General features: G+C 41.3%; 2 protein-coding genes across 6 annotated transcripts; one reads left to right on the top strand and one right to left on the bottom strand.

Moving 5' to 3' along the window:
- Positions 1-1,890: 1,890 nt before the first annotated feature.
- On the bottom strand, positions 1,891-19,715 carry ATG4A (autophagy related 4A cysteine peptidase). Of its 5 annotated transcripts, XM_062503143.1 has the most exons (14): positions 19,410-19,715; positions 14,413-14,507; positions 12,324-12,434; positions 11,072-11,143; positions 10,627-10,725; positions 9,257-9,358; positions 8,600-8,672; positions 7,633-7,712; positions 6,482-6,669; positions 6,301-6,379; positions 5,230-5,375; positions 4,620-4,676; positions 3,658-3,769; positions 1,891-3,335 (listed from the first exon to the last, which is right to left on the bottom strand). In XM_062503143.1, the coding sequence occupies exons 1-14, from the start codon at positions 19,427-19,429 to the stop codon at positions 3,271-3,273; spliced, it is 1,299 nt and encodes a 432-aa protein (XP_062359127.1). In that variant the 5' UTR covers positions 19,430-19,715; the 3' UTR covers positions 1,891-3,270. The 5 variants fall into 5 exon arrangements, with proteins under 5 accessions (XP_062359127.1, XP_062359128.1, XP_062359129.1 ...); XM_062503144.1 differs by lacking the exons at positions 14,413-14,507; positions 19,410-19,715 and adding an exon at positions 13,933-13,948; XM_062503145.1 differs by lacking the exons at positions 14,413-14,507; positions 19,410-19,715 and adding an exon at positions 13,933-13,942 and having other exon boundaries at positions 12,324-12,386.
- On the top strand, positions 15,369-17,129 carry PSMD10 (proteasome 26S subunit, non-ATPase 10). Its single transcript, XM_062503148.1, has 3 exons — positions 15,369-15,615; positions 15,723-15,889; positions 16,851-17,129. The coding sequence occupies exons 2-3, from the start codon at positions 15,732-15,734 to the stop codon at positions 17,002-17,004; spliced, it is 312 nt and encodes a 103-aa protein (XP_062359132.1). The 5' UTR covers positions 15,369-15,615; positions 15,723-15,731; the 3' UTR covers positions 17,005-17,129.
- Positions 19,716-23,423: the final 3,708 nt, after the last annotated feature.

Below are 23,423 nucleotides of genomic sequence, written 5' to 3'. Positions count from 1 at the left end.
GACTCAGAAACACTATGTACTAATGGTTGATAATGCATTTTCTTAGAAAAATTGAAAAGATTAATGTTTTGTTTTGCTTATCACACAGATGGAACATTCTTTCCTCCAGTGACAGGTAATCAGTTCTAGTCCAGACTGATATCCACAGCAGACCTTAAAGAACTACACCAAAGAAAAATGCAGTTTTTCATGTGAAGATAAATCCAAAACACCTCTACCATTTTTCATGGCTTTCTATTGAAATATATTCCAGGTCTGTCGGCTTCAAGGTCTGTGCTTATCTCCTTGCAGCCAATGATACGCAGCCATACTTCATTAGCCAAAACTTTATTACTATGAACATAAATTTCCTTTCTGAGGCACCTTTGGCACACTTACTTTGTACTTATTCAAGCTGTGTGTGTTTGAAAAGTAGAGCCTTTACTAGATGGCATGCAAGCTTATGCAGATACAGGAGTAAGCAGTTATGGGATGTATGTTTTTTTACTCCCGCAGTCACCATGTGTTGTATACTGCTTCCTCTGGGCTTTGTTGCTGGTAGTTTAAAAAACCTGTATCCCTACTGTATACACACTGTTAACTTTCCTTCAAAGCATAATTAAAGAGAAGTACCACTAATTGGATTTTCCTTGTATATTTTAAGGGAAACCTTAACAAAGGTTTCAAACCATGACAAAGGTATGCTTATACCTAGAATGAATTCATTCAGTAGGACTAAAGTTATTACCATTAACTTCTGGAGGTGTATGAAATCCTTGGCTATTGACATTCTAGGATATTTCAAAAGAGTGCCTTGCAAATACACTGTCACCTTGGCTTAAAAATCTTTAATAATAATTTTTGGAATACTTTTATCTTAATGTGTGACTGAGACATTATATTAAGCAGATACTAATCAGTAAAGATGAAAGTATTACTTGCATAACATAGTATTGTCTTGAGAGATGGAGGTCAGAGCTCTCCAGGTTCTGGAGTTGAACCACACTAGAGATGAACAGGGGAAGTTGTGACGAAAAATGTAGTCTTTCATCTCACTTATTCCTAATTGTGAAAGATCAGCAACAGCTTTGCATGTATTTTGCAAGTATCTTTAAAGCATTTTAACAATCCTGAGCAGCAGTCCTTTCCTGCACGATACCCAGTCTACTTCCTAGCTGTCCTGGCACAGACAGAACACGTTGGATTTACATCCTGGGTTATGCACATGCCAATTTAAAACACTTGCGTGCACAGAGCAAAGCTCAAGACTTCTGAAAAATCACACAGATACTGGACAAAGAACCATGATATTTTCAGCCACTGGGTTCTCGTGGTGCTACAAAGAGACATGTTGGTCAGGTCTTTTGTCTGCAGGGACTCGGCTTTATTTTTGAACATGACACATGCAAACACAATTAATTTATTCCCCAGGATCAGAGCTTTATGCATTTTAAGCACCACTGTCTTTAGAAAGCTGCTTCTCTTGAAGTAACTGGCTCCACTGCTGTCCCTGTCCAAGCTTCCATCGTTCCACCAGCCACTCCCTGGCAGGTGCATGGAGCAGGAATTCCTGTCACCAGCTGTTCTGCCATTAGCCCCATTTCCATCCCTCTGTTTACCCCCCACCCAAAATCCTTCAAGTGCTCTGCAGGGCTCAGGCTCCTCTCTGAAAAGGCTATGGGTGGTTTGGAGAATAAGCACGTGGTACTACACTGAGGGTCTTTTAATTATTTTTTTAGCAGCTACTGCTCAAGACTGAGCATTTCCAAGCAAGGGCTCAATTTTTTGTCTGTGGGGAGGAGAAGGCTGCAACTAATGTCATAAGCACAGTAACTTCATGTATTAATGAAAGAAATATTTTGTTTAAAAAAGACTAAACCTGAGCAGCTAATCCATGGAGAGGGCAAGAAAATGACATTTTTCTCTACATGTATAGTTTCCAAACCATGGCTAATAAAACACTGAAGGCAAACAAGATGAGCTGTGCCCAAGTAATGACTATTTTCTTGGAAATCACACTGGCCCTAACCCAGAAGTGCAAGTGAGAGGAGACAGGATTCAGGATTTCTCTATGTGGTAATTTATTACTGAAGCTGAAAGTGTGTGTGTCCATTCACACCCATTACACTATTGTGACAAAACGATCAGAACGGGGATTGTCTGATAGTAAAAAGGAACTGTAGAATGAATTAGAAGATCTTTGCCTTTATTCTGAGCTGGTTTTCATATAGCTGCTACAGCACTACTCTTTCTAAGAAACAAAACTGCACCAGCTCTTCTGATAAACCTGGAGAATTAAGGCACTTTTACCAAAACAGATTTCAAAAGGCAACAAGTAAAAACTCAACAATTAAGTAATTTGCATATGCCTATATATTAAGTTTTAAGATAACCTGGGTTATATTTAGTTCACACAAACAAATTAACAAAATATAGCAGCATACAACCTATGAAAAGCTTAAGAAATTTATTAGATGCACAGATAAAGTGCAGTAACAGAGATACTTGTGTAAATCTTTTTTAAAATAAATAAGGTACAGTTAAACCACCTTTGACCCACTTTAGCTCCAAAAGAAAAGTCAGCCTAAGTTTTAATGATTGAACTTTAAGGTCAAGGTGAAATATATCATAACTATAACAGTGGTTGTGATCTGTATCAACTATTTGAGGCTCCTGTTCCTCTTGAGGTCTCCCAGAAACAGGAAGGCTATTGCAAAATGGATACGTTAGACATAGTTCCTTTCACAGAAACATTTTTGTCATAAAGTGTGGTTGCTCAAATACATGTTAAAATATTTAACAAGGAAACAGTTTTCTCCTGATCCAGTTGATCTTTTAAACAAGACAATGCATTTTGTCTATGATGCAGCCCATGGGAAGAAACAGAAATAAACATCCTCCTTAACTGAAGACTGTTTTACTTTAAGAACTAAACTATTGCATTATATGAGAGCAAGAAATACCCATTTTGTGTTATCCCTTTCTCCAAACATACAGCCCACTGACATACTTTTGCCTTAATCTCAGAGGTCCATTTGTCTTCAAGAAAGACACACATTAAAAAGAAGTTCCCTTTCAGGGTCTTATAATAAAATCTTTCACTGCCTTTCCATCTAGGGAAGCTCTTTGACAGAAGGAACTGTCCCTGCTGGAGTTTTGGATGATACCAGGTGTTTGTGCTCTGTTATCCATGATTTCAGGCACTTTTGGGCTAACATGGCTGTGTAATTTAAGTCAATGCAATAATATTAGCAATATGTTCAATACTCAGAAGAGTCACCACAGTTTCCTTCATACACTGAGGATTTCAAATTCTTCCTCCAATTCAAATAACTTGTCAGTAGACTCAATGAGTTCTGAAAAATAAATTAAACTATTTAGAATGTAAAGACATGCCTGATTTTGTTTACTAAAAAAACCCTAAAGCCCTCCCCCCCCCCCCCTCTTTTGGAAATGCTGCCTTTGAAATATTTTCAAAGATTTAAAAATATATTGTGCTAACACTTGTAAACTGGACACGGCCTGTTTGGATAACTGATGCTCCATAAGAGCAAGGCACTTAATCATGCAGTGATTGCTTGATCCTCAGAAAAGCCCAATTATTCCACCTGTGATGGTTCTCCTGTTGGCTGAGGAGCCCCACTCTGCTGCCCAGCAGCACTTTCAGTGGTACCACACCTGCTCCTGTGGTTGTCACTTCTGGCTTGGATGGAGGTATGAAAGGAGGCCAGTGTGGTGGGTGCTTCTGGACCAGCTCAAACATCCGTAGGCTTTGTTGCTTTAGAATCTCCTGAGGACAGAATACAAACCAAAAAACTGCCTGCTTAATTAAAAATACTTTAAATACTGGGTCTCTATCAAAGACCAAAGGCTGTAAATTCCTGTGATTTCAGGTACCTGTCATCATGAATCACTGCTTCATACATCTCTAGCACTGTCCTGCTTGAAAACACACCTGGAAGAGGGATCTCTTAAACCCTCCTACACGTTAGCACTGCATTATGAGCTTTGATGTCCATACATTTATAATTTTGTTTACATGGAGCAAATAGATACCAAGAACATATCTGCCTTTTAAAAGTAAATTACTTGCTTGGACCTCTCTGTGTTCAAGTTTTCTGTTGATCAATGGGAGCAAAAGACAGATTTATCTACTAAAAAAAATCTAACAGATTTTGGAAGATAGGTTTTGGTCAGGAGAAACAAATTATTATTGAAGCAAAATGTCACTGCTATCAGGTGAGCTACATCATATCCTCTACTTCAGTTATTTCCAAACTACTTTCTGTAGCCTTTTTTTAAATAAATGCTTTTGGTTGGTGGTACATCATATTCACATTCCTGTTGCTTAATATTCCAACTGTTTGCTGTGTTTCTCAATAAACGACTTAGGTATGAGCCATGAATGCAGTACTGCTAACAGAACACAAACTCAGGAAGGGGGTGTATGTACTTGCTCTCCCAGTGCCAGGGCTCAGGGCTGTGAAATGCTGAACAAGCTCCATCCAGCAGCAGCTCTCCCTGATCATTAGTGCCACCTTCACAGGAATCATCTGACTTGCAGGCAGGGAATTTCCATTAACCAAAAAAGAACAGTATCCATGATTTCATACAGAGCAAAAAAAAGATAGTAGTATTACCTTTTGTACAAGACTACACCAGTTATCAAAATCACATTCTTCTTTGCAAAAGAAGCCCTAAGGAAAGAATACACACAGTAATATTAAGGTGCTGTGGTATCTATGTATGGGTTATATCTCAAGTGACAATCACCCATAACTGCACCAAAGGATACTGGCATGATATCAGACTGAATCTCATCAACTACCACAGTATTCTTGTGACTTATACTGGATGACTTCTAGTAGTAATTCCATGTGAAGATTTGTAGATTAAATAAAACAAGTTCAGGTAAGTATCTTCTTGAGAGCAACCAACACACAGATGATAGTGATGGAATAAAATAAGGAAACCTGATTCAGTTCCTTACTTTGACTTTCAAACTACTTAATGGAAAAGGTCTGTGTTGCCCAGGAAAGCAACTTCATTAGCTGCCTGGGACACAAACAGTTGGTCCCCTGCTCCAGCTAAAATTAATGTATCCTACACAGTTAATATGTAAACTACTATGTGTTGAATTTTAGACTGCAGAAGAGTGCCCTGTGATCAAGGAAACGTTTCTGCCCTTACCAATACACAGAGGTACTGTTTTGAATAAAGTACACACATTTATTATTTTCTAACACCTACTAAAGCTACTGAAGGGTCCAAATTCATGATCTTCATTCTGTGAGGGGCTTGCTGGCAGTGAAAGCTCTTGTCATCAACTGTGCCATTTTCTTCTGAATCCACAAAACTCTGAGTGGTGTGAGGGTCCAAGTAGATGAGCTCATTGCCTGGAGGGGTAAAATCTATATGGTGATAACAAGCAAGAGGCAGTAATAAACACTTATTCCACCCAAACTTGTAAAACATAAACTGGATTATCAGCACAGCCCATATCTCAACCCTCTAGCTAGGGAGTCTTTAAGGGAACTGGAAAGCCAGGCACAACTGTATCCCACAGGGCATTTGGTATAATTTTCTCCTGTTATGTTTTAGGGTAGATTTTTTGGATTTTTTTTTTTCCTAGCTTTGTCACACACTTTCCTTTATCTACATGAGGTCTAGTACATTTTAAAAAAATTCAACTGCACTAATCCCTAACATTCCTCACATCAAAGATACAGGATGACCACAAATGCAATCTCTAATCTCATTAGGCATTCGCCCAGAAATTGAACAAATAAGTCCGACTAAAACAGCTCAGGTTTTACAAAAGAAAGAACAAAATATCCAAGAGGTTACAGATCAAACCAGGGTGAAATATGAAAGACTGACTCTAGGATCAACTATTGCATTAATTAATAAAGGAAGACATGGAAGAAGGTGAAAGACACACTGCTTTGAGAAAGAACTGAAAAATAGGAGACAACAATTTAAGAAAGCCAGGAAGCAAAAGAATAAAACAAGACATTTTTCCCTAGAAAGTATTAAAGATTAGAAAAAAATCAGTATTTAAGCAGCAGTGACATCTGACACTTGTTGAATGCTATCAACTTTTCTTAGTGTCTTGCTTATATCATTCCATAATTTTATGTCAAGCTTTGCTGCTCCTTTTCTGTTCCTATGGTCTCATACTGCTCCTGAAGTGTCTGAGTGATGTTTCTTCTTCTCCATTCTCATGCTTAAAATGCTTGTTACTGCCCCTTCCCAAAGAAAAAAAAAATCCTTTCTCTTTCAGTCACATGGGTATTTGGAGTAAGTTTCTTTCTTCCTTACCTAGAAATCCTATAAAATAATAGGCATTATTGGGTTTCCCTCCTAATGCTCCCAAAGACTGTGGCATCTTAAAGCATTCCTAGGAGTCCAAAGAGAGAAAAATTAAATTGATTTGTTTATTGATATAACAGATACCTGAACTTTTTCACATACACAAACAAATCACTGAAGAATCCCTTACTTTAAATGCATCAATATACACTGGGTTGATGTGATTAATCCCTAGCCGGAGAGGGATAATGAGCAAGAGGGGCTTCCAGCCTGGGCACAATCCTGCTGTGTTCTTGTTCTGGCCAAGAGCACTTCTGTGCAAATGTGCACTGCTGTGGGCAACGCTGCTGCTCTGGGCAGGGGACCAGCACATCTTCTCTGGGGGAATGAAAAGAGAGATCAGTGAATGCACAGAGGAACACAGAGCAGATCTTCCTCTCAATCATGAATTAAATTACTTTTCAGACAGCTTTATAGAGCTCCTGTTTTAAGACAAAAGGAGTAGGGCATGGAAATCCTGACAATTTAGAAGTAATTCTGGCAGAGTATTGCTGGCACATTAGTGAGACATGAGAAAAAAAGAGGGGATGAACGTTTAAGACTGGAGTTACATTTACCACTCGCAGCATTAACGCTGTCATGCTTTGCCTGGGAGATGAGCATTAGAAATTCTTCAGGGAACTCTTCACTTCCAGTGATGTAGAAATAAAATAAGCAGAAGTAGGGACTAAAGTATAACCAGACTGTGGCTAAATACCACTTGTAAACCCACCCTTCTTACAACTGAAAATGGGGCACATTTCTGAAGGATCTGCCCCTCATTTCCCTCTTGCCTGACAAAAGCCAATTTCTGGCAAACTCTATTATTACTAGCAATTCTCTGTATTATTTACATACTGCAACTTCATTCCATTGCTGGAGTGGGAGTTAAGGTAGCACAGACCAAACTCCACTGTCTCATCCACACAGTATGTAAGCTGGTCACCAAAAATGCCTCGCTGTTCTGTGCTAACTTCACTTTTGGAAACTCCAAACCTGAGTATCCAATTCCTTTATTCCTTTTCTCACCCTGAGAACAAATAGGGATGGTCCCAAGATTTTGCTTATAAAGACACATTCAAGAGAGTGAAGTCAAATCAAAAACTGTCACCAAGGAAATCATCACAGAATCATCAAATCATTTAGCCCAGAAAAGACCTTTAATGTCATCAAATCCAACCACTACCCTAATGCTCCCAGAAGTAATTTGTCCAAACAATTAAATTTGCCCTGAGCTTGAGCTACTCTTTCATGTCTGCTGAAACACTAAAGCAGTCCTGCAAAAATTCCTCTTTCACTTACTGATGTCTTCGATGACCACTGTATTGTCCATAGATACATAAACTGCTAAGGAATTCCATTCATCAAATAAAGCAAGCTTCCTAGAAAACATAGTGTCAATAATTAATAAAGGCTTATAGGACCATGAGGATAGCTTTTAACTCAGGACAGTTAAATGGCTCTTGAGTAAATAAGTAATTTATTTGGAATTTTAGGTTTCCACGCAATAGAAAGACAACTAATAGTGTTTAACATATTTAGAATAAAATAATAATGAGTGGTTCCAGGAAAAGTACACACACCATACCGTGTGAAAATTGTTTTGTCCTTTTGCCAAAGCAGGGATAGCAACAGCTCGACCACATAACTAAGTTTATTACTTCTTATTGCAATTAATGGATTCCACTGTGGGATTCTGGCCATGGTGCCAGACAGTATGTGGAGAAGAAAAAAAACTCTTAGCCAGTTTTTCACATTACTTTGTGCTTAAGAAGTTCCACTAAATTAAGCAGAACTATTTCAGGTTGTTAAAAGCCAGAGCAGCTCAAGATTTTGGCACCCAAAAGCTAGGAGGGTGGCATAATAGCACACAGGTTTCTGTCCACTTTGTGTGACATCCAGAACTCTGGGGAAAGGAGCTCTTAGGCTGCACAGGCAGCGTTGGCTGTTTAAAATAAGCCTGAAAAACTGGTGAGTTGTGAAGAATTTGTAAGGGAAAGGAGCTGGAGGCCAGGACATATTTTATCTCCTTTCTCTCTCCAGAACGTGTTTGTCCCAGGGCTGCAGCAAACGGCATCCAGGACCTGCAGTCCAGCCTCCACCTGAAATCTGGCATGTTCACCTATCCCTCAGCAAAGTCAGCTCTAGTGTGGCTTCCAGACTAGGAGGAGCTTCCATGTTTTCTCCAGCAGCCTCGGGCAGCACTGCGCAGTCTCCGAACTCAGCAGCCCTGGGAGCACGTTCTGAGGGAGCCAATGACATGACTTACTTCAGCACTTGAGCAACTGTATTTGGTCCAAACCATTCTCCAATGGACTTCCCCTCTCCAACACCCATCTGTGCTGTTTTTGTAAGGGAAAACACACACAGGACAAGAGTACAGAGAGGCTGGTCACAGTCTGTGTCAAACAGCATGGCCTACTAATATCTTGACAAACATTCTTGAGCAAGTGCAAACTGTATTTACCAACAATTATTTTCAATATTTCTTTCTTATTATTTACCACCAATTATTATTATATTCAATTATTTTCTATACTCTTTTCAAAACCTAATGACTACCAGTTCCCTTACAAAAAGTTCCTGAACGGTATTGACAATTAAAAATATGTCCTTACTTACAAATTACAGCAATAAGTTTTATGGCTGACTATTTCAATACTATCAACTCTGCTACCTAAAACTTGTACACTTCATCAAGAGCTAGACTCTAGAATACAGATTTATTTAGGTCTTAGTGAATAATATTCCTGAATTATTATACTTTGTACCCACTTGCATACATTGTTATTTATATATAAATAAATATATATATATAATCTTCATAATCACCTTTTAAAATTTTTTTATTAACTTATTTCAAATGAGAAAGCTTCAATACCGCAGGAAATTCAGTAGACAAAAGAAAGTTCATGTGTGTTCTTACCCATTTGGTGGATGGAATAACAGCAATCTTTTCTATCCAGAAAGCACCGTAGGATTCTATGATATTCTTCTGGTTGTTTTTTGTGTTTTTCCCATTGCCAATCTTACAGGAAAAAAGTGATACCAATTAAAAAATAATGTTTTCATTGTACTGATCAAATTTCTCAATGGCAGAAAGCCATACAATGACATCTTAAGAGACAATGTATCTCTAATATAATTTAGATAAATATCATTTTATTTAGAGATACTAGAAGTCACAACCTGTCATTTATTATCGAGCTGTCCTTTATCATCACATGCTATTGTGTGAAAATTGGGAAACTAAAGTAACAGTGCCAACTGCAAGTATATCCTGAGTGATCACTGCTAAGAATTGATAGCTATTGCTTTGTGTAAGTTTCCAAGACTATTTAAAATTATCAGTTCTGTTTGGACTTTATTGGATTTGTAAGCATTTGAAGGATAAGACTCATAAAGTAAAGCCCAAACACAATGCTGGCCCTCTCCTACAGCAAAATCCAAACCATGGCTTTGCCATGTGAGCTTCTGCTTCTAACATAAGGTAGTTACCTCACATTTCCTAATAGAGAAGCACATACACAGGGCTAATGCTATTTAGGCCCATAGTGCAATTTCAAGGTCTAGTTTTTCTCAGGTAATGTTTGTTTGCCTACTCTTTCAGTTAAATCTTTGCACTACCATTCTGTGGATTCAGTTATTCAAGTGGATAAATTCTTCTGTGGATTCAGTAATTAAAGTGGTAAGTCCACAAATCATGTTCCAAGGAAACCATGACAAAAGAGCATAAGGATCACAGACCCAACCACAGCAAGGTAATTGACAGAAGAGTGACAGAGCAGACCTACAACATTCACCCATGACCTTGGGTGATGGGGTGTTAGTACAGGATTAAGAGCAGGCACTAGTGGGGTCTGCTGTGGGGTTTGGACTCAGGCTAGTGATGGGTGAGTGGTTTGTGAAGTACTTTGTGTGGTGTCTATCACTTGGTCACTATTCACACTGTCACCCTGGGCTAGCATTTTAGTGGCCGTGTAATGAAAAGAAGGGAAGAACCCAGACCCATGGTGGCAAGTTTTCCCTTGGCTTCAACTTGGGTACTCCTCAAAAAGATTTATCAAATAACAACAGTGGGATTCCCTAATTGTCTGTCCTTCCTCTGTTTTTGTTTCTCTGCTTAAGGTTGACATGATTTTGCCTCATCAGACAAGAACAGTTCACTAACAACTTTATCAGGGCATCACAAAAAGTTTCATTAACAAATTCAGGTTTTATGCTTTTATGGAAAATGACAACAAAAATAAAACAACCTCCAAATAACACAGAAGTTGCCTCAGCAACAGTACTCACCTCGTCCTAAATGTCTGCAGATCAATGCCTGGGCCAGCATCATCTGCCCACACCTCAGCATGCATCCCCAGCCTGCGTCAGACGAGGGGCCGGTGCCTCCTGGGAACAGAGTGGCTCACAGTCAGCACGGGCTCCACACAGAGCCCAGCTCCTGCAAGAACCCCACAGCCAAACCTCTAACAACTGTCCTACAGCTTAAAGGCACTGAACCAGCTCCTTTCTCTCCACAGTGCTGGTGTCACTTCACAGTTCGCCCCACAAACATGAAGACATGATTATATACAGGTACAAGCAAACATTGATTTGAATACTTCTAATCTTCTGTTTGCATACACAGTTAAATTATGGTCAAAACGTTCTAGTCCTGTAAAAGTAACTTCGGTCCCCAACATCATCACCAATCCTGCTAATCCATAACAAGGCAGCTGGAATGCTGCATACTCACCAATAGGTGAAAACTTTCTTCTATACGTAAACCAGAGACGAGCACTTACATCCAACAATAACTTAGATTTGTCTGGAATGATTTCAAGAGGAAATAAATTATTAAAACAGACTTAAAACTGAAAAATTCAAATCATCCCTGCACAGTCAATATATAGAGTGCATGGAAGGCTCCTGTTAGCTTTTACATACAAGACCCTCAATACTTAAAACATTTTTTGCAGTTTAAACACTGAGATCTTTTGCAGAATACTAATTAAAGTTAACTTATCAAGGATTAAATAATGATTAGCCAATGAAATTTTACAAGGTGTTTGGAATAACTATGCTCAGCCTGAATAAAACAATGAGAACTATGTCCTCAGGAAAGAACTGGAAAAGCAGGTTAAGGGTTAAGACATTCTACATGCAAATCAACATGGAATTATACTTTACCTCCAAACCCAACAGAAAGTAATTTTAAGAAAAAGTTAATAATGTTAAATTTAATTAAACCTCCCTCCTTTTTTTGTTTGTTTAAACACATGCACTTACAGAATTCTCCAAAGGCTCTGAAGAACGCTCAAGAATCCTATTTGCTGTATTTTCCCTTAGCTGTGGCTCAGACTGGCTGAGATCTTTTCCAAAGGATTCTCCAGCTGATAAAGGCTGCATGCAGCACCCTGGGCTGTCCTGAACACCATGCCTGCATTGGTGGTCACTGCTTTTGAAATGTACCACAGGAGGACGCCCCTGTCTTCTCCCCAGGGAGCAAAACTCATTTCTGAAATCTTATTTTTATATAAACACATTACTCTGCTCCAACTTTTAGGTCATGTATTAATTTTCACTAAAATGCAGTATGTGCCATAGATTAACTTATTATTGTTATTTGAAACATAATTTTAGCTGCAAGTAACAGGCTGTAGACAGCACCCCTCATAGGAAAGTGACTTCAGTAATGCTGAACATTTCCCAGGAATTATTTATATATTTATTTCTGAGGCCCTGATATTGTGAAGTGACCAGGCTCACATCTGACAGCCTTTGCTAGGACTGTGATCATATTTTATGAATTACAGCTGGAAGCACATTGGCCTTGGTTCTGACTTCTCTACAGGAGGAATTCCACTGCTTATACCTGGTCTCTCATTGATGAAGAACAAACTTCCCTCATGAGACATTTAGGGAACACAAGGAAATCAGGAGCTGATGCTGCATGTCAATCTATGAATATTCTACAGGTGTTACAGACAATTTAATTCTAAAGATACCTGTGTTTAGGTGGTGTTGCCTTCCTAAAATCCACACAGGCTCATCAGTTTCTGGAAACTCTTCTAAGTAGTCTGACAAAATAGTGATCTGGTTTTCATACCTAGATAAAACTGAACAAGAATACACAAAATTCAAACTCCACTTTATCCCCTTGCTCTTTTATGCACAACTTGGAGCTCTCAAACTGAAGTAGTCATATCAAGTCTGCAGCTTTAGGGGCTTCTGAGCAATGCTGCCAGCTGCTTCCATCTTCTCCCTTAAAAGCTGTTCTGACACTGAAATAGCTAAAGCCTTGGTTTTTATTTAGATTCTCAGTGAGTGCTGAGAGAACAGCAGGAATAACAGCAGTCTCACTGAAGCCAGTGACAGAAGTTTGGGATGACTACAGTGAGATGAGATTTGATTCAAGATAATGAGGAAAGGAAAAAAAAAATAAGCACCGCAGCTTGCTCTGAAATGTAGAAAAAATACAAATCAGAGTGATTATGGACTCGTGCTTAATGGGAAGCATGTGAAAAGTGTTAGCAAGACTGGGCTTTGCTTTCCCAACTGAAGATTTGAAACACTTCAGGAAAAAAACTAGGTGTATTAATGATATTATTCAATACCACATCTATTTAGTGAAAAACAACATATTACAATTAACACCAAAAGAAGCCAGTCCCACCATTTTCTAGATCATTAAAATTGTGCTTTTTTGGAAGAGTGAAACAACCCTTCAAGTGTAAAAACTACTGTAAAATAATTTATTATAAATAACAATCTTAAGGAATACACTGCTAAAAAACTTGAGTTAAAAATGAAAGCAAACAATTTATCCTACTCTTCAAGTAAGTGCACATATATCCAGTACAAAGAATGAATAATCAGTAGGTATATATATATATATATATATATAAAGAAAAGATTCCATTTAAAAATATCCCCATTTCAGCAATCACAAAGGAGCTGCACCATCCTCTGGCCGGAGCACTGGGGCCAGCCCTGCCGAGCCCCGACATTCACCGTCCTCGCCGGCAGTGGTGAAAGAGCACGACAGCCTCCTCTCAGGCTGTCAGCTCAGCAAAACAACTTCTCGCATCGTGCTCCCCATTCTCAGGCAGAAAAGCCGTCGCTTATTGCACTTCGAGAGCAAATAACCTATTTTTGACTCCAAAGCCTTAAGACACTCTCGACCCCCGAAATCCAACCGGAGGCACCTGCGACCCCTTGGCGGCCACCCCTCGGGCCACATGAGAACATACCGCCAGGGCTTCTTTTCCCTTCCCGGGGTCTTCCTCCCCTTGCCGGCGCTCCCCCCAGAGCGCTCCCCGCCGAGCTGCGGCGCCTCCCGGAGCGGGGCTGGGCAGATCCGGCTCCGGTCCCCCGGCTCAGGCCGCCCCGCGCCCCGGCCGAGCCCCCTGGAGCCCCGGCCCTCACCCAAGGCCCCCAGCCCCGGCCCCAGGAGAGGCCACGGGACCCCAAGACCCCTCAGGGCAGAGCGCACGGCGCTGCCCGCGCCGCCCCTCAGCCCGCGGGCGTCCCCCGCTGCCGGTGCCTCCACTGGATGCCCGGAGCCCCGACCTGGCCCCTCAGCGCCGCCCCGCCAGCCGTGCCCGCGCCCCTCACCGGCCTCCATCCTCCCGCTGTCACCATCCTCCTCCCCTTCGCCCCGACACGGAGGCACAACACGGCCGCGCCGCGGGGCGCCCTGGGAGCTGCAGTCCCGCCGCCCGCCGGGAGCGCACCGCCCCCGCGGCCGCGGGACTACAAACCCCAGCGGCCCCCGCGGCCCGAAGGCGAGGAGCAGGCGGCCCGATGCGATTGGCTGGACTGGGCCCGGTGCCCTCCCGATTGGAGGCTCGCGGGCTCGGCCCTCGCCCCGTGGGCGGGGCGGCGCGGGCCAGCATGGAGGGGTCGGTGTCGGACGTGGCCGTGTGTAACCTGGCGTTCACGGGGCGCCTCGAGGAGCTGCGGGCGCTGCTGCTCCGCGACAGGGCCCAGGCCACGCTGGCCGACCAGGTCAGCCGGCTGCGGTCCCGGGCGGCCTGGGGGCGACTCCTCGCCGGGCGGCTCCTGCCAGCCATTCCCCGTTCTTGCACCGCTCACCGCTTCCCTCCCGCAGGATCACCGCACCCCGCTGCACTGGGCCTGCTCGGCGGGACACACGGACGTCGCGGACTTCCTCCTCGGACTTAGCGTGCCTGTGAACGATAAGGACGATGTGAGTGCTGCGGCCCTGCCCTGGGGCGGCTGAGGGAGCCGTGGCCCGCTGTGCGGAGCGGTCCGGGGGCGCAGGTGCTGCCGGGGCCCGTTGCTGTCGTGGTTTCAGCCGCAAAGGGTTCCTGAGAGCGGCCGGGGCCAGCGCCCGGAGCCGCTTGCACGGCTCCCTTCCGCCCTCTTCTCCCTTCTCCCGTCGGCTGGTGAGCCCGGCGCGGTGTCTGACGCTTGGGAAAGTCCAGGCTGAAGAGGAGATTTGAAACCAGCATAGTGTCCCGGGATTTTAGGAGAGCTCTTCTTAAGAAGGAAGTTGCAAAATCAGCGTTGTTGGGGTGATTCTTTGGGCTTTCACGTTACCTTTATCTCGGTGTGATGTCTCAAATGCGTTGTGCCAAATCATGAGGCACCCTGAAGATTTTTCACACTGGGGAAGGCATTAATAAAGCAGGTGCAGGTTCAGTGATTTCACAGTTGGAAAGGAGATGGCCTGCTCCTGTTCTGGAGAAAGAGTTGAAATTTGCATCCATAACAAAGCGTCTTAAATGTCATCCATAGAGAAGGAAATGTCTCATGAGTTTAGAGAAGAGGATATAGAAAAAGTTGCAGAAACTTTTAAACATCCTTTTCTACTATTGCTGTTCGTTCTTAAAAAGGCACTAGTGTAAAATCTGCAGGGACTAAGCGTTCTGCAAAGATACCATGCATAACTGCATAGCAGAAGTGATTTCTCTAGTTTAACTGGCAGCTTTTTCCAGGTACTGAATGCAGGCATGTAAGAAGACATGAGCTTTGCATATAATGAAAATCAATAATGTTTTGCTTTTCACTGATAAGAATATGTGTAGTGTGAGTAGTTCAGCTTTGTCTGGGTTATGCATTGTCATGTTTTTCTGCCTGAAACTCATGCTCTGAATAATGTGGATTTCTCCTTGCCTCTTCTTGTAGGCTGGTTGGACTCCTTTGCACATTGCTGCTTCAGCAGGCCGTGATGAAATTGTAAAAGCCCTCATTGCTAAGGGTGCTCATGTAAATGCTGTCAATCAGAATGGCTGCACGCCCCTGCATTATGCAGCTTCCAAAAATAAGCAGGAGGTATGTTTACCTAAGCTACTGGAGCTGGTATTGTTCTTGGAAAAAGGATTTAGATAGATTAAGTCCACATTGCCTTCCCCTACTCCTTTCTCTTTCAACATACTCAGATTGCAATCATGCTTCTGGAGAATGGAGCAGATCCAGATGCAGCAGATCATTTTGAATCCACCCCGTTACACAGAGCAGCAGCCAAAGGAAACCTAAAAATGGTACAGATCCTTGTGCAGCACAATGCAACTGTGGATATGCGGGACTCTGAAGGGAATACTCCTCTGTAAGTTATTTTTTATTTTTTATTTTGCTTAGTATAGCATAATCCCTGTGAAATGAAACTCCATTACTTCAATGTCTTTTTAATTTTTAAAAATTTTACTGCCTCAAAATACTCTCTTGCTTCACATCCCTGTGCAATTAAAAAGCATTTCAGAAAGTCATACATAGTATTTTGCCATAGTGGTCTGTACATGCATACTTTGTGTTACTGCATGTTCTTAAAGAGTGTAGAACATGTTTTGTATTAATCTGGAATATGGTTGCTGCTACAGGGTAGAAAGTGAACTAATGACATCAGAGTCAAAGGAAACTGGTCTTGCAGGCTGGACTTGCCAAGCAAGGACTCATTTCAGAAGCTTTTCTTCACCTCTAAAGAAAATAAGTTGCAATTGAAGTACAATCACCCCAGTGTTTGTTGTTAACTTAGAGATCAGTTTGAATCTGTAAGGGTTACAGCTACTTTGAAGTTGGTGTCAAAACCACAGTAGAATCCAGATTTTGCTGTGAATAAGATCAAGCAGTATCTATAAGCTGAACATAAACCCCAGTATGGCCCTGGAATGCACACAGTTCTTCTTAGGACACTGTGCCAAATGGAAAAAAGCATTTGCAATAGCTCGTTATCTTTTAGCACTGGACAATTTATTTCTCACCTTTTCCATTCTCACTATGGATTATGTGCTGTTTAGCTTTGCTGACTCCAGAGCCCAATCCTAACCCAAAGAACTGTCTTAACATTGCAAAGAGAGCAGTGGGAGGAATAATCTTGAGTTGCTTAATGACAGCAGAGTAATTGGACAGCAAGCTTTGGAATCTGTCTAGGTAGTTGGCTGCTTGTGGATTTGTTGTTCTCAGATGTCTCCTCCCAACATTCACACTGTCATTTTGGCATGGTGTAGTTATTGCTCTTTAAAAGCTTAGACAGTTTAACAGTTGCTGTGGGTTTCTTGTTCTCCCTGCAGTCATTTAGCCTGCGATGAAGAGAGAGTGGAGGAGGCAAAGCTGCTGGTGTCTCATGGTGCAAGTATTCACATTGAGAATAAAGAAGAGCTGACCCCACTGAAAGTGGCAAAAGGTGGCCTGGGAGCCATCCTTAAAAAAATGGTGGAAGGCTAGAGGGCACTTGTGTCTCTCTCCTGTTGCATTTCTGCTTAAGACTGGAAACTTTGTATTTTGATAGTTCAACTAGGATGTCATGTATGGTATCAGCATGGTAATAAAATGCTTTTATTGAAGCTGTCCTTTGAGTGCAGTGCTAAAACAATTCTTGTACTTCCTGATAATTAATTAGCTCACTGATTTTAAAGTATTTTTCAGTATCTTGCAGTTTACAGTGTGATGTGTAAAAATGTGGTATTCCTTATACTTCAGATCCCAGTTTAGAATTATTTCTTTCAAGAAAAGGACCAAAAATGTTTTAACCATTTAAAGCCATTTTTTTTTCTTCTAGAGTCTTTGTTTTTTGTCTTAGCCTTTGTGATTCATGTGTGGGGCTTTGTGGGTACTGATTGCCTTTCTCCAGATGATTCTAAGCTACACTGTATTTCTCCTTGTAGAATGCACTTTGCTCAGTTACTTAGATAATTGCACCAATTTTTGCTACTCTTGGTGTATTGAGTGAAATCTGAGTGTTTAAAGCTTTTCTGTTACTGTTAGTATCCTGTTTTTCTCTGAGTCTTTAAGTACATGTATTTGATGAAGTGCACTGGACTGCTTGCAGAATGCAGGCAGAGTTTCTGTGTTACCTCTGCAAATACACTGTTTTATAATGGATTGCTCTGGATACTCCTCTGGGATGTACTTTGACTTCAATATTTTTTCTTCTTGGTCCTTTTGTAGGTTTCTCTTTCTGTTCTCTTTGACTCCCATATGCAGCACTGACACTTGCAGTTTACCATGTTATTTTATAACAGAAGCCTGGTTTAACTTTTATTTACTCAAAGCAAATCCTGATAGTAAGTTATTACAAGGCAGTCTGAAAAGTGACCTCCTGTCCTGATGTTAGTAAGATCATTTGTGACACCAGTGGATAGATTTCCAAAGAAAGGCCTCATAAAATCAGGCCTTGCTCTGCTAAATTAATTGCTGGCTTTTCACTTCTTCTAAAGTGCAGCTCAGTGGTTTGCAAGTTCCCATGTGAAAACAGTCTTGGGAATGAGAGTTTAACACAATAAACTATTCCTGGGTGAAAAACAACAACACCTGGTTTAACAATGGTTTTGTCCCATGAGAATCAGTGAAGAAACATGTAAACAATTCAAGAATAGAGAGATGGGTAGTAAAAGGTATTTTACAAACCAATAAAGTGATTGGCAAGAAAGCTGTTAACCAATTAAGTTTACCAAGTTGCACACGAGGTCTGTAAAAACTGTATAAAATGAGTTGTGTGAATAAAGAATTGCCTTTTCCTGCTTGAAGAAAATTGAGTCTTGGCTGAATTATTGCAACATCTGGTGGTCTCAACATGATAGCAGAAGGCTGCAAGCCTGCCTGCCCTGAAAAGGACACGAGCCAAGCCAAGATGGGACTTGAAAATGGAATACACAAAGTAATGAATGAACAGCCTGCAGCAAAACGAAATTCAAGCACAAAATATACAAAGCAGTGAAAGGCTACACCAAAGCCAGCTTCAGGGCGACACGAAACCAGCAAAGACAAGAAGCAGGCAGCAGAGCGGGACCTGAGCGGCGAGCGCACAGCGCTGCAGAAGGCACGGAGCACTTGGAAGCAGACACAGCTCACGGGAAGGCACCTCCCGGAGGAGCAGGCGGTCAGGAACTGGTAAACACAATGTGAGATCTTGGATCGTGGAGGGAGCGCAGTCACGCGAGCCGTGGGGAACGGCTGAGAGCCGGAAAATACATTGTGTCTGAGGAAGTGTGGAGCACGGTCTGAAGGACCGGGGAACGTGTGACCAAACGAGCCCTGGAGACAGCTCTTGAATCATGGCGATATGGCCAAGAGAGCTGGTGAGACAGTAGCCAAAAAGAGTTGAGAAAACTGTGCGATAGCAGAGTTGTGGCATGGAAGGCACACGTGTGAAGGGTCACATGCGTGAGGAAGCACTGCCACAGAGAGCAGTCCACACTGGGCGTTTGAAAGGCTAAAATATGGGGAATTCGAGATCACGAATTTCAGCTGGCGTAAAAGCAGTAATAGATTTATGGGCAGTTATACTGAGAAAATGGGATAAAACAGAATAAAAAGAAATTGCGAACTTTACTGCTATGGTGTAGAAAACATAAGAGTAGATGTACAAAATGCCTTTTCGATCAAAAGGTGGGACAAATTAGCGCAGTGTTTGTGGGCAGTGGCCCTAGGGGAGGACACGGTAGCCACAAAATCGCTGCCGACATGGTATCAAATGAGAAATTCGTAGAAAAAAAATTAGAGTGCAGCGGAGGGACCGCAGCTGCTGCTACGGCTGTCCCCCCGCTGACTCCAGAGACCCTTCAGGCGGTACCCGCTGTGTCTGTGGCTCTGTTTCTGTTCCTTTTGCCCACAAACGATGGAAAGATTACCTTTTAAGTCCGTTTTTCATGTTGAAAAGACAGAAAATGCTGTAGTCGCTTTTGAAACTGCTTTTAATCCAGCCGGTGGGGGGGGACGCAGGGAGAAAAACCAGCCCGGAAGTCACTTCAGGAACCGGAAGTCAGTTCAGGAACCGGAAGTCAATGGTGTGCACCTGCAAAAGTGACTCGGGCGCAACTTAATGCATGTGTCCCATGAGAATCAGTGAAGAAACATGTCAGCAATTCAAAAACAGAGAGATTTGATGGATAAGTAAACAAACCAATAGAGTGATTGGCAAGAAAGCTATTAACCAATTAAAGTTGCACGTGAGGTCTGTAAAACCTGTATAAAATGTGAGTTGCTTGAATAAAGAATTGGTTTTTCCTGCATGAAAAAAATGGAGTCTTGGCTGAATTATTACAACAGAAATTCTGTGAAAAAGAACTTTCCTAAACAACAGTCCTTGATCTTATAAAATTTTATTGAACTTACATGTAAGAAAACGAGTATTTTCTAAATCGCTTGTATGTTTGGGATGTGAACAACGAGATGAAACCCTGCCATCCATTACAGAGAAATGCATCATGTTTGATCTTCAGCCTCAAGGATTGGGTGAAATGCAAGATGGCAGTTTCTACAGTTTGACTTGTAGGGATTAAGATAATGCAGGTTATTTTGATAAGCAAGACAGAAACTTGCAACCAACCAAATACCTTTGCCTAGGACTTTAAATATGTCTTACAACACAAAATGCAGGTTACATTTCACTGATGGCACTCATTAAGAACAGGAGGGATAACTTGCCTGTGCATGTAAATGTTTCTTATGTATTGCACAGGCACTGCTGAAAATTTGATTGGAGAGCAGCTGAATCTAAGAGCTCTGTGTTCATTCTTGATCTTTGTATAGCAAAAGAACCCTAGCTTTGTAAATCCACTTCCTTAGGAGATGGTGACTTGACTGTTGGCTTAAGATCTGGAGTCCATATCAATGATCCCTACTCCCTAAGGGATGCTAAATGCAGCAAAGACTGTTGGAACATCTAAAACATATTGTGAAAAATATTTCTGCATCCTGCATAGCTCTTCAGGGTTTTAGAGCTACAGACCAGATCAGTACCTAATTTGACTTGTGCTTTGCCAAGATTATCAGTGGGAAGCTAGGAATGGTGCCCCATCCTTTTAAAAAAACTTCAGATAAACTCCATAATGAGAAGCAAGAAGCATCTGCCAGAAGGCTTATAGAAAGCCACACTATGGTAAGAAACTCCAAATACATGTTATTTTCCTTACCTCCTTATTCCCAGCAGCCTTTTGCCTTCTTACTAACCTCTGTTACTCACTGGTGGTTAAAAGCATGAGAGGAATCATTAGTCAGGAATGTGGTCAGCTCTTCCTTTCTTTTATATAACTACTTTAACATAACTTAAACAATTTCTACTTTTTGTTCAAATATAAAACCTGTGGTGTTCTAGGAAGACTGTACTATCTACAGAAGTTACTGACAACTTCACCAGCATAAGCTCCTATCTTACTGTAGTAAGTTTTGTAAGGAATAGTAGAATATAAAAATGTGGGAGTGAGATGAAGGAAAGATGAAAAGAAATATAACCATATAATAAGAGTCCCCTCTTCAGTCACAACAGTGCTGCTGCAGAGATGTGGAGTTGGAAAGGTGTAGCAGTAAGAACAATGTGACAAGAGCACATATGCAGGAAATAGCTTTAGAAGAGCTAATACAGCTATAGTGGTGATATGAAGACGTTCATGTTTTCCTATGAAGGGCAAGTCTAGAAGAATGCTTAGGAATGTCAGATAAATTATTGCTGCTGTCAGTCAAGCCTTTGGACCAATAATTGATTTGAATTATATCATCAGGAAACACCTTCAATAAGAAATAGCACCCAAAGAGCAGCAGGTAGTACTGACTGTTCCCTTGCTGTTTCTGAGTGTGTTTAATGTCATCATCCTGCAGGTTTACACAAATCAGCTGTCAATATCAGATATTTTCAGTAAGCTGCTTAACCTGGCTGGCAGGATGTGAGTTAGGAATTTGGCCTGGCACAGTTGTCACAAGAGTCAATAACTGCCTGATTAAGGAGACTTCTGTATAGATCCTAATTTGAAATTTAACCTGGATATTTTGGGGAGAGAGGAATCTGGGGATTCACTGCTACAAGATGGCAGTATTGGTATTAGCAGGGGTGTGGCCCTCACAGTCTGGCACAAACAGTTTTTGGCTAAAATAGTGCTAGAAGAACACCATTAATGTTCTTTTACTCTGGAATGAAGCGAAACACTTTGATGGAAAACGTCTATCAAAGAAAAATATTTGGAAGTCAGAAAACTGAGGAAAGGGCAATGAATACAGTTACACTTGAAGATCCAAAGTAAATCTTAACTAGGATCTCATGCCTTACATCCTTAAATATTGCCACATATTTATCTTTTTTCCTTTTTCCTTTTTTTTTAAATTTTTTTTTACTCAGTGTTTTTATAAGCATGCTTAGAGCTGTAGGAACTGAACCTGAAAATTTTAGCCAATAAATCTTAAAGATAAATGTTGCATACAACTAATGTTTATAGTCTAGGAACAGTCATCAAAGAATTTATGAATATTAGATCCTGTGAAAATTTAAGTGCCAAAAAACTCCAGATCTCTGAGCCAGATAGGTGTTCCTGCAGTGCATGATACTGAAACCAGTGTCTGCCTGTGTCAGCGGGGCTGTGGGTCTGGATTTGTCTAAGCCCCATGGTCCTCGAGCTTTTCTGAAAGTATTCTCTTCAGCTTTTTGAAAAACTGATTTTGTGTAACCCTTGAAATGAGGCCCAGGTAGAAGTGTTGTCTGGTGACCCAGGTGTGTATGGTTCAATTCCCTTTCCTTCTTCCGAGAGAGCGCTCACTACTCGATGGCTGGCTGTGTGCTTTGCACCATTTACCTTCCCTCTCAACACTTTCACCTAAAGAAGATAGATTGTTATACTGGTACAGCAGACCAGAAGAAAAGTAGTGTGAGTTTGTTGCTTAGTGGGTAGGACTAGCCTGGAAAGAGATTTAAACAATTTCAGACAGAGAAAGCAATCAAAACTCATGTGCTGTATAGAAGGCAGCATCACTGCTAAGTTTTGAAAGCAGCTACAGCTGTGTGTCATGAGAAATGTGGTGCTGTGCATGCCTATTGGAACAAGCCTTGCAAAAGATTTAGATCTCCAGCTCCTGTTGTGTGGAACTGGAATTTGTGTCTGAATTGGGTACCCAAATGCCAGTCCCATTAAACAGAAAACCAGAATTGCTGAAGCAGACAACTCTGGAATGCTGGTGCCCTTGGGAACTTTAAACCAAGAAGGTCACTGCTAACAGAATGTTTTCCATGTCAGGCAGCAATGGGGTAAAATTTTCAAGGTGGTGGGCTTTTTTTTTTTTTTTTCTTTTTGGTTTGGTTTTTGTTTTTTATTTTTTTTTTAGCTTAAGTGGATTTCAGACACACAAGATTTTGACTCAGGTTTTAACATCTGTTTCAGCATTTTGATGACATTAATGTAACTTCTTTTTACTTCTGATGTGCAAAGTCAGTTTCTTGAAACACTGCAATGTACTGGCCACGATTACTGTTGTCAGTGCCCACAAAGCAGGTTGAGCCAGCAACACTGTTTCTGGAGATGGCTGCTGTGGTTTTGAACTGTGTGGACACACAGCATAGTTGCAGTTGACTGGAAAGCTCTTATTTTGACAAATGCTCCAGCCCATTACCTAATTAGTTTTGTGAAATAGATTGGATAAATGTAGATGATACTTTTTTTATACTTAATTTTTTGTACAGTATAATTAGATAATAAAAGAAAATTGGTTCACTTTAAAGGCTAAATATTCTGCTATTCACAAAGTGAATAGTCTGTTTAACAGACCCTTTTTGATCCACCCCACTGGCTCACAATACAAATACCTTGAATACAGGTTTTAGTCATGCTTCTATGTTAATTCAATGACAACAGTTTTTCTTTAAAGGGATCCAAAGGTGACAA

This window comes from Cinclus cinclus, chromosome 15 (genome assembly GCF_963662255.1).
Source record: "Cinclus cinclus chromosome 15, bCinCin1.1, whole genome shotgun sequence".
Classification (NCBI taxonomy): domain Eukaryota; kingdom Metazoa; phylum Chordata; class Aves; order Passeriformes; family Cinclidae; genus Cinclus; species Cinclus cinclus.
The sequence above is the reverse complement of the archived record's forward strand: the minus strand, read 5'-3'. Positions and strand labels throughout refer to the sequence as shown.

Excerpts from the sequence above, each read along its gene's own strand:
- PSMD10 (XM_062503148.1), top strand. The coding sequence starts at position 15,732 with ATGCTTCTGGAGAATGGAGCAGATCCAGATGCAGCAGATCATTTTGAA. Across the intron at positions 15,890-16,850 it reads TCTGAAGGGAATACTCCTCT|TCATTTAGCCTGCGATGAAG; the intron begins GTAAGTTATTTT and ends TTCTCCCTGCAG.
- ATG4A (XM_062503143.1), bottom strand. The coding sequence starts at position 19,429 with ATGAAAAACGGACTTAAAAG. Across the intron at positions 14,508-19,409 it reads ATGAAAAACGGACTTAAAAG|GCACGCTAAGTCCGAGGAGG; the intron begins GTAATCTTTCCA and ends TATCGTTCACAG. Across the intron at positions 12,435-14,412 it reads GATCCTGCGGGAGGGAAGCG|TTTTATCTAGGTATGAAAAC; the intron begins GTGAGCGGTGCA and ends ATTCTTGTTCAG.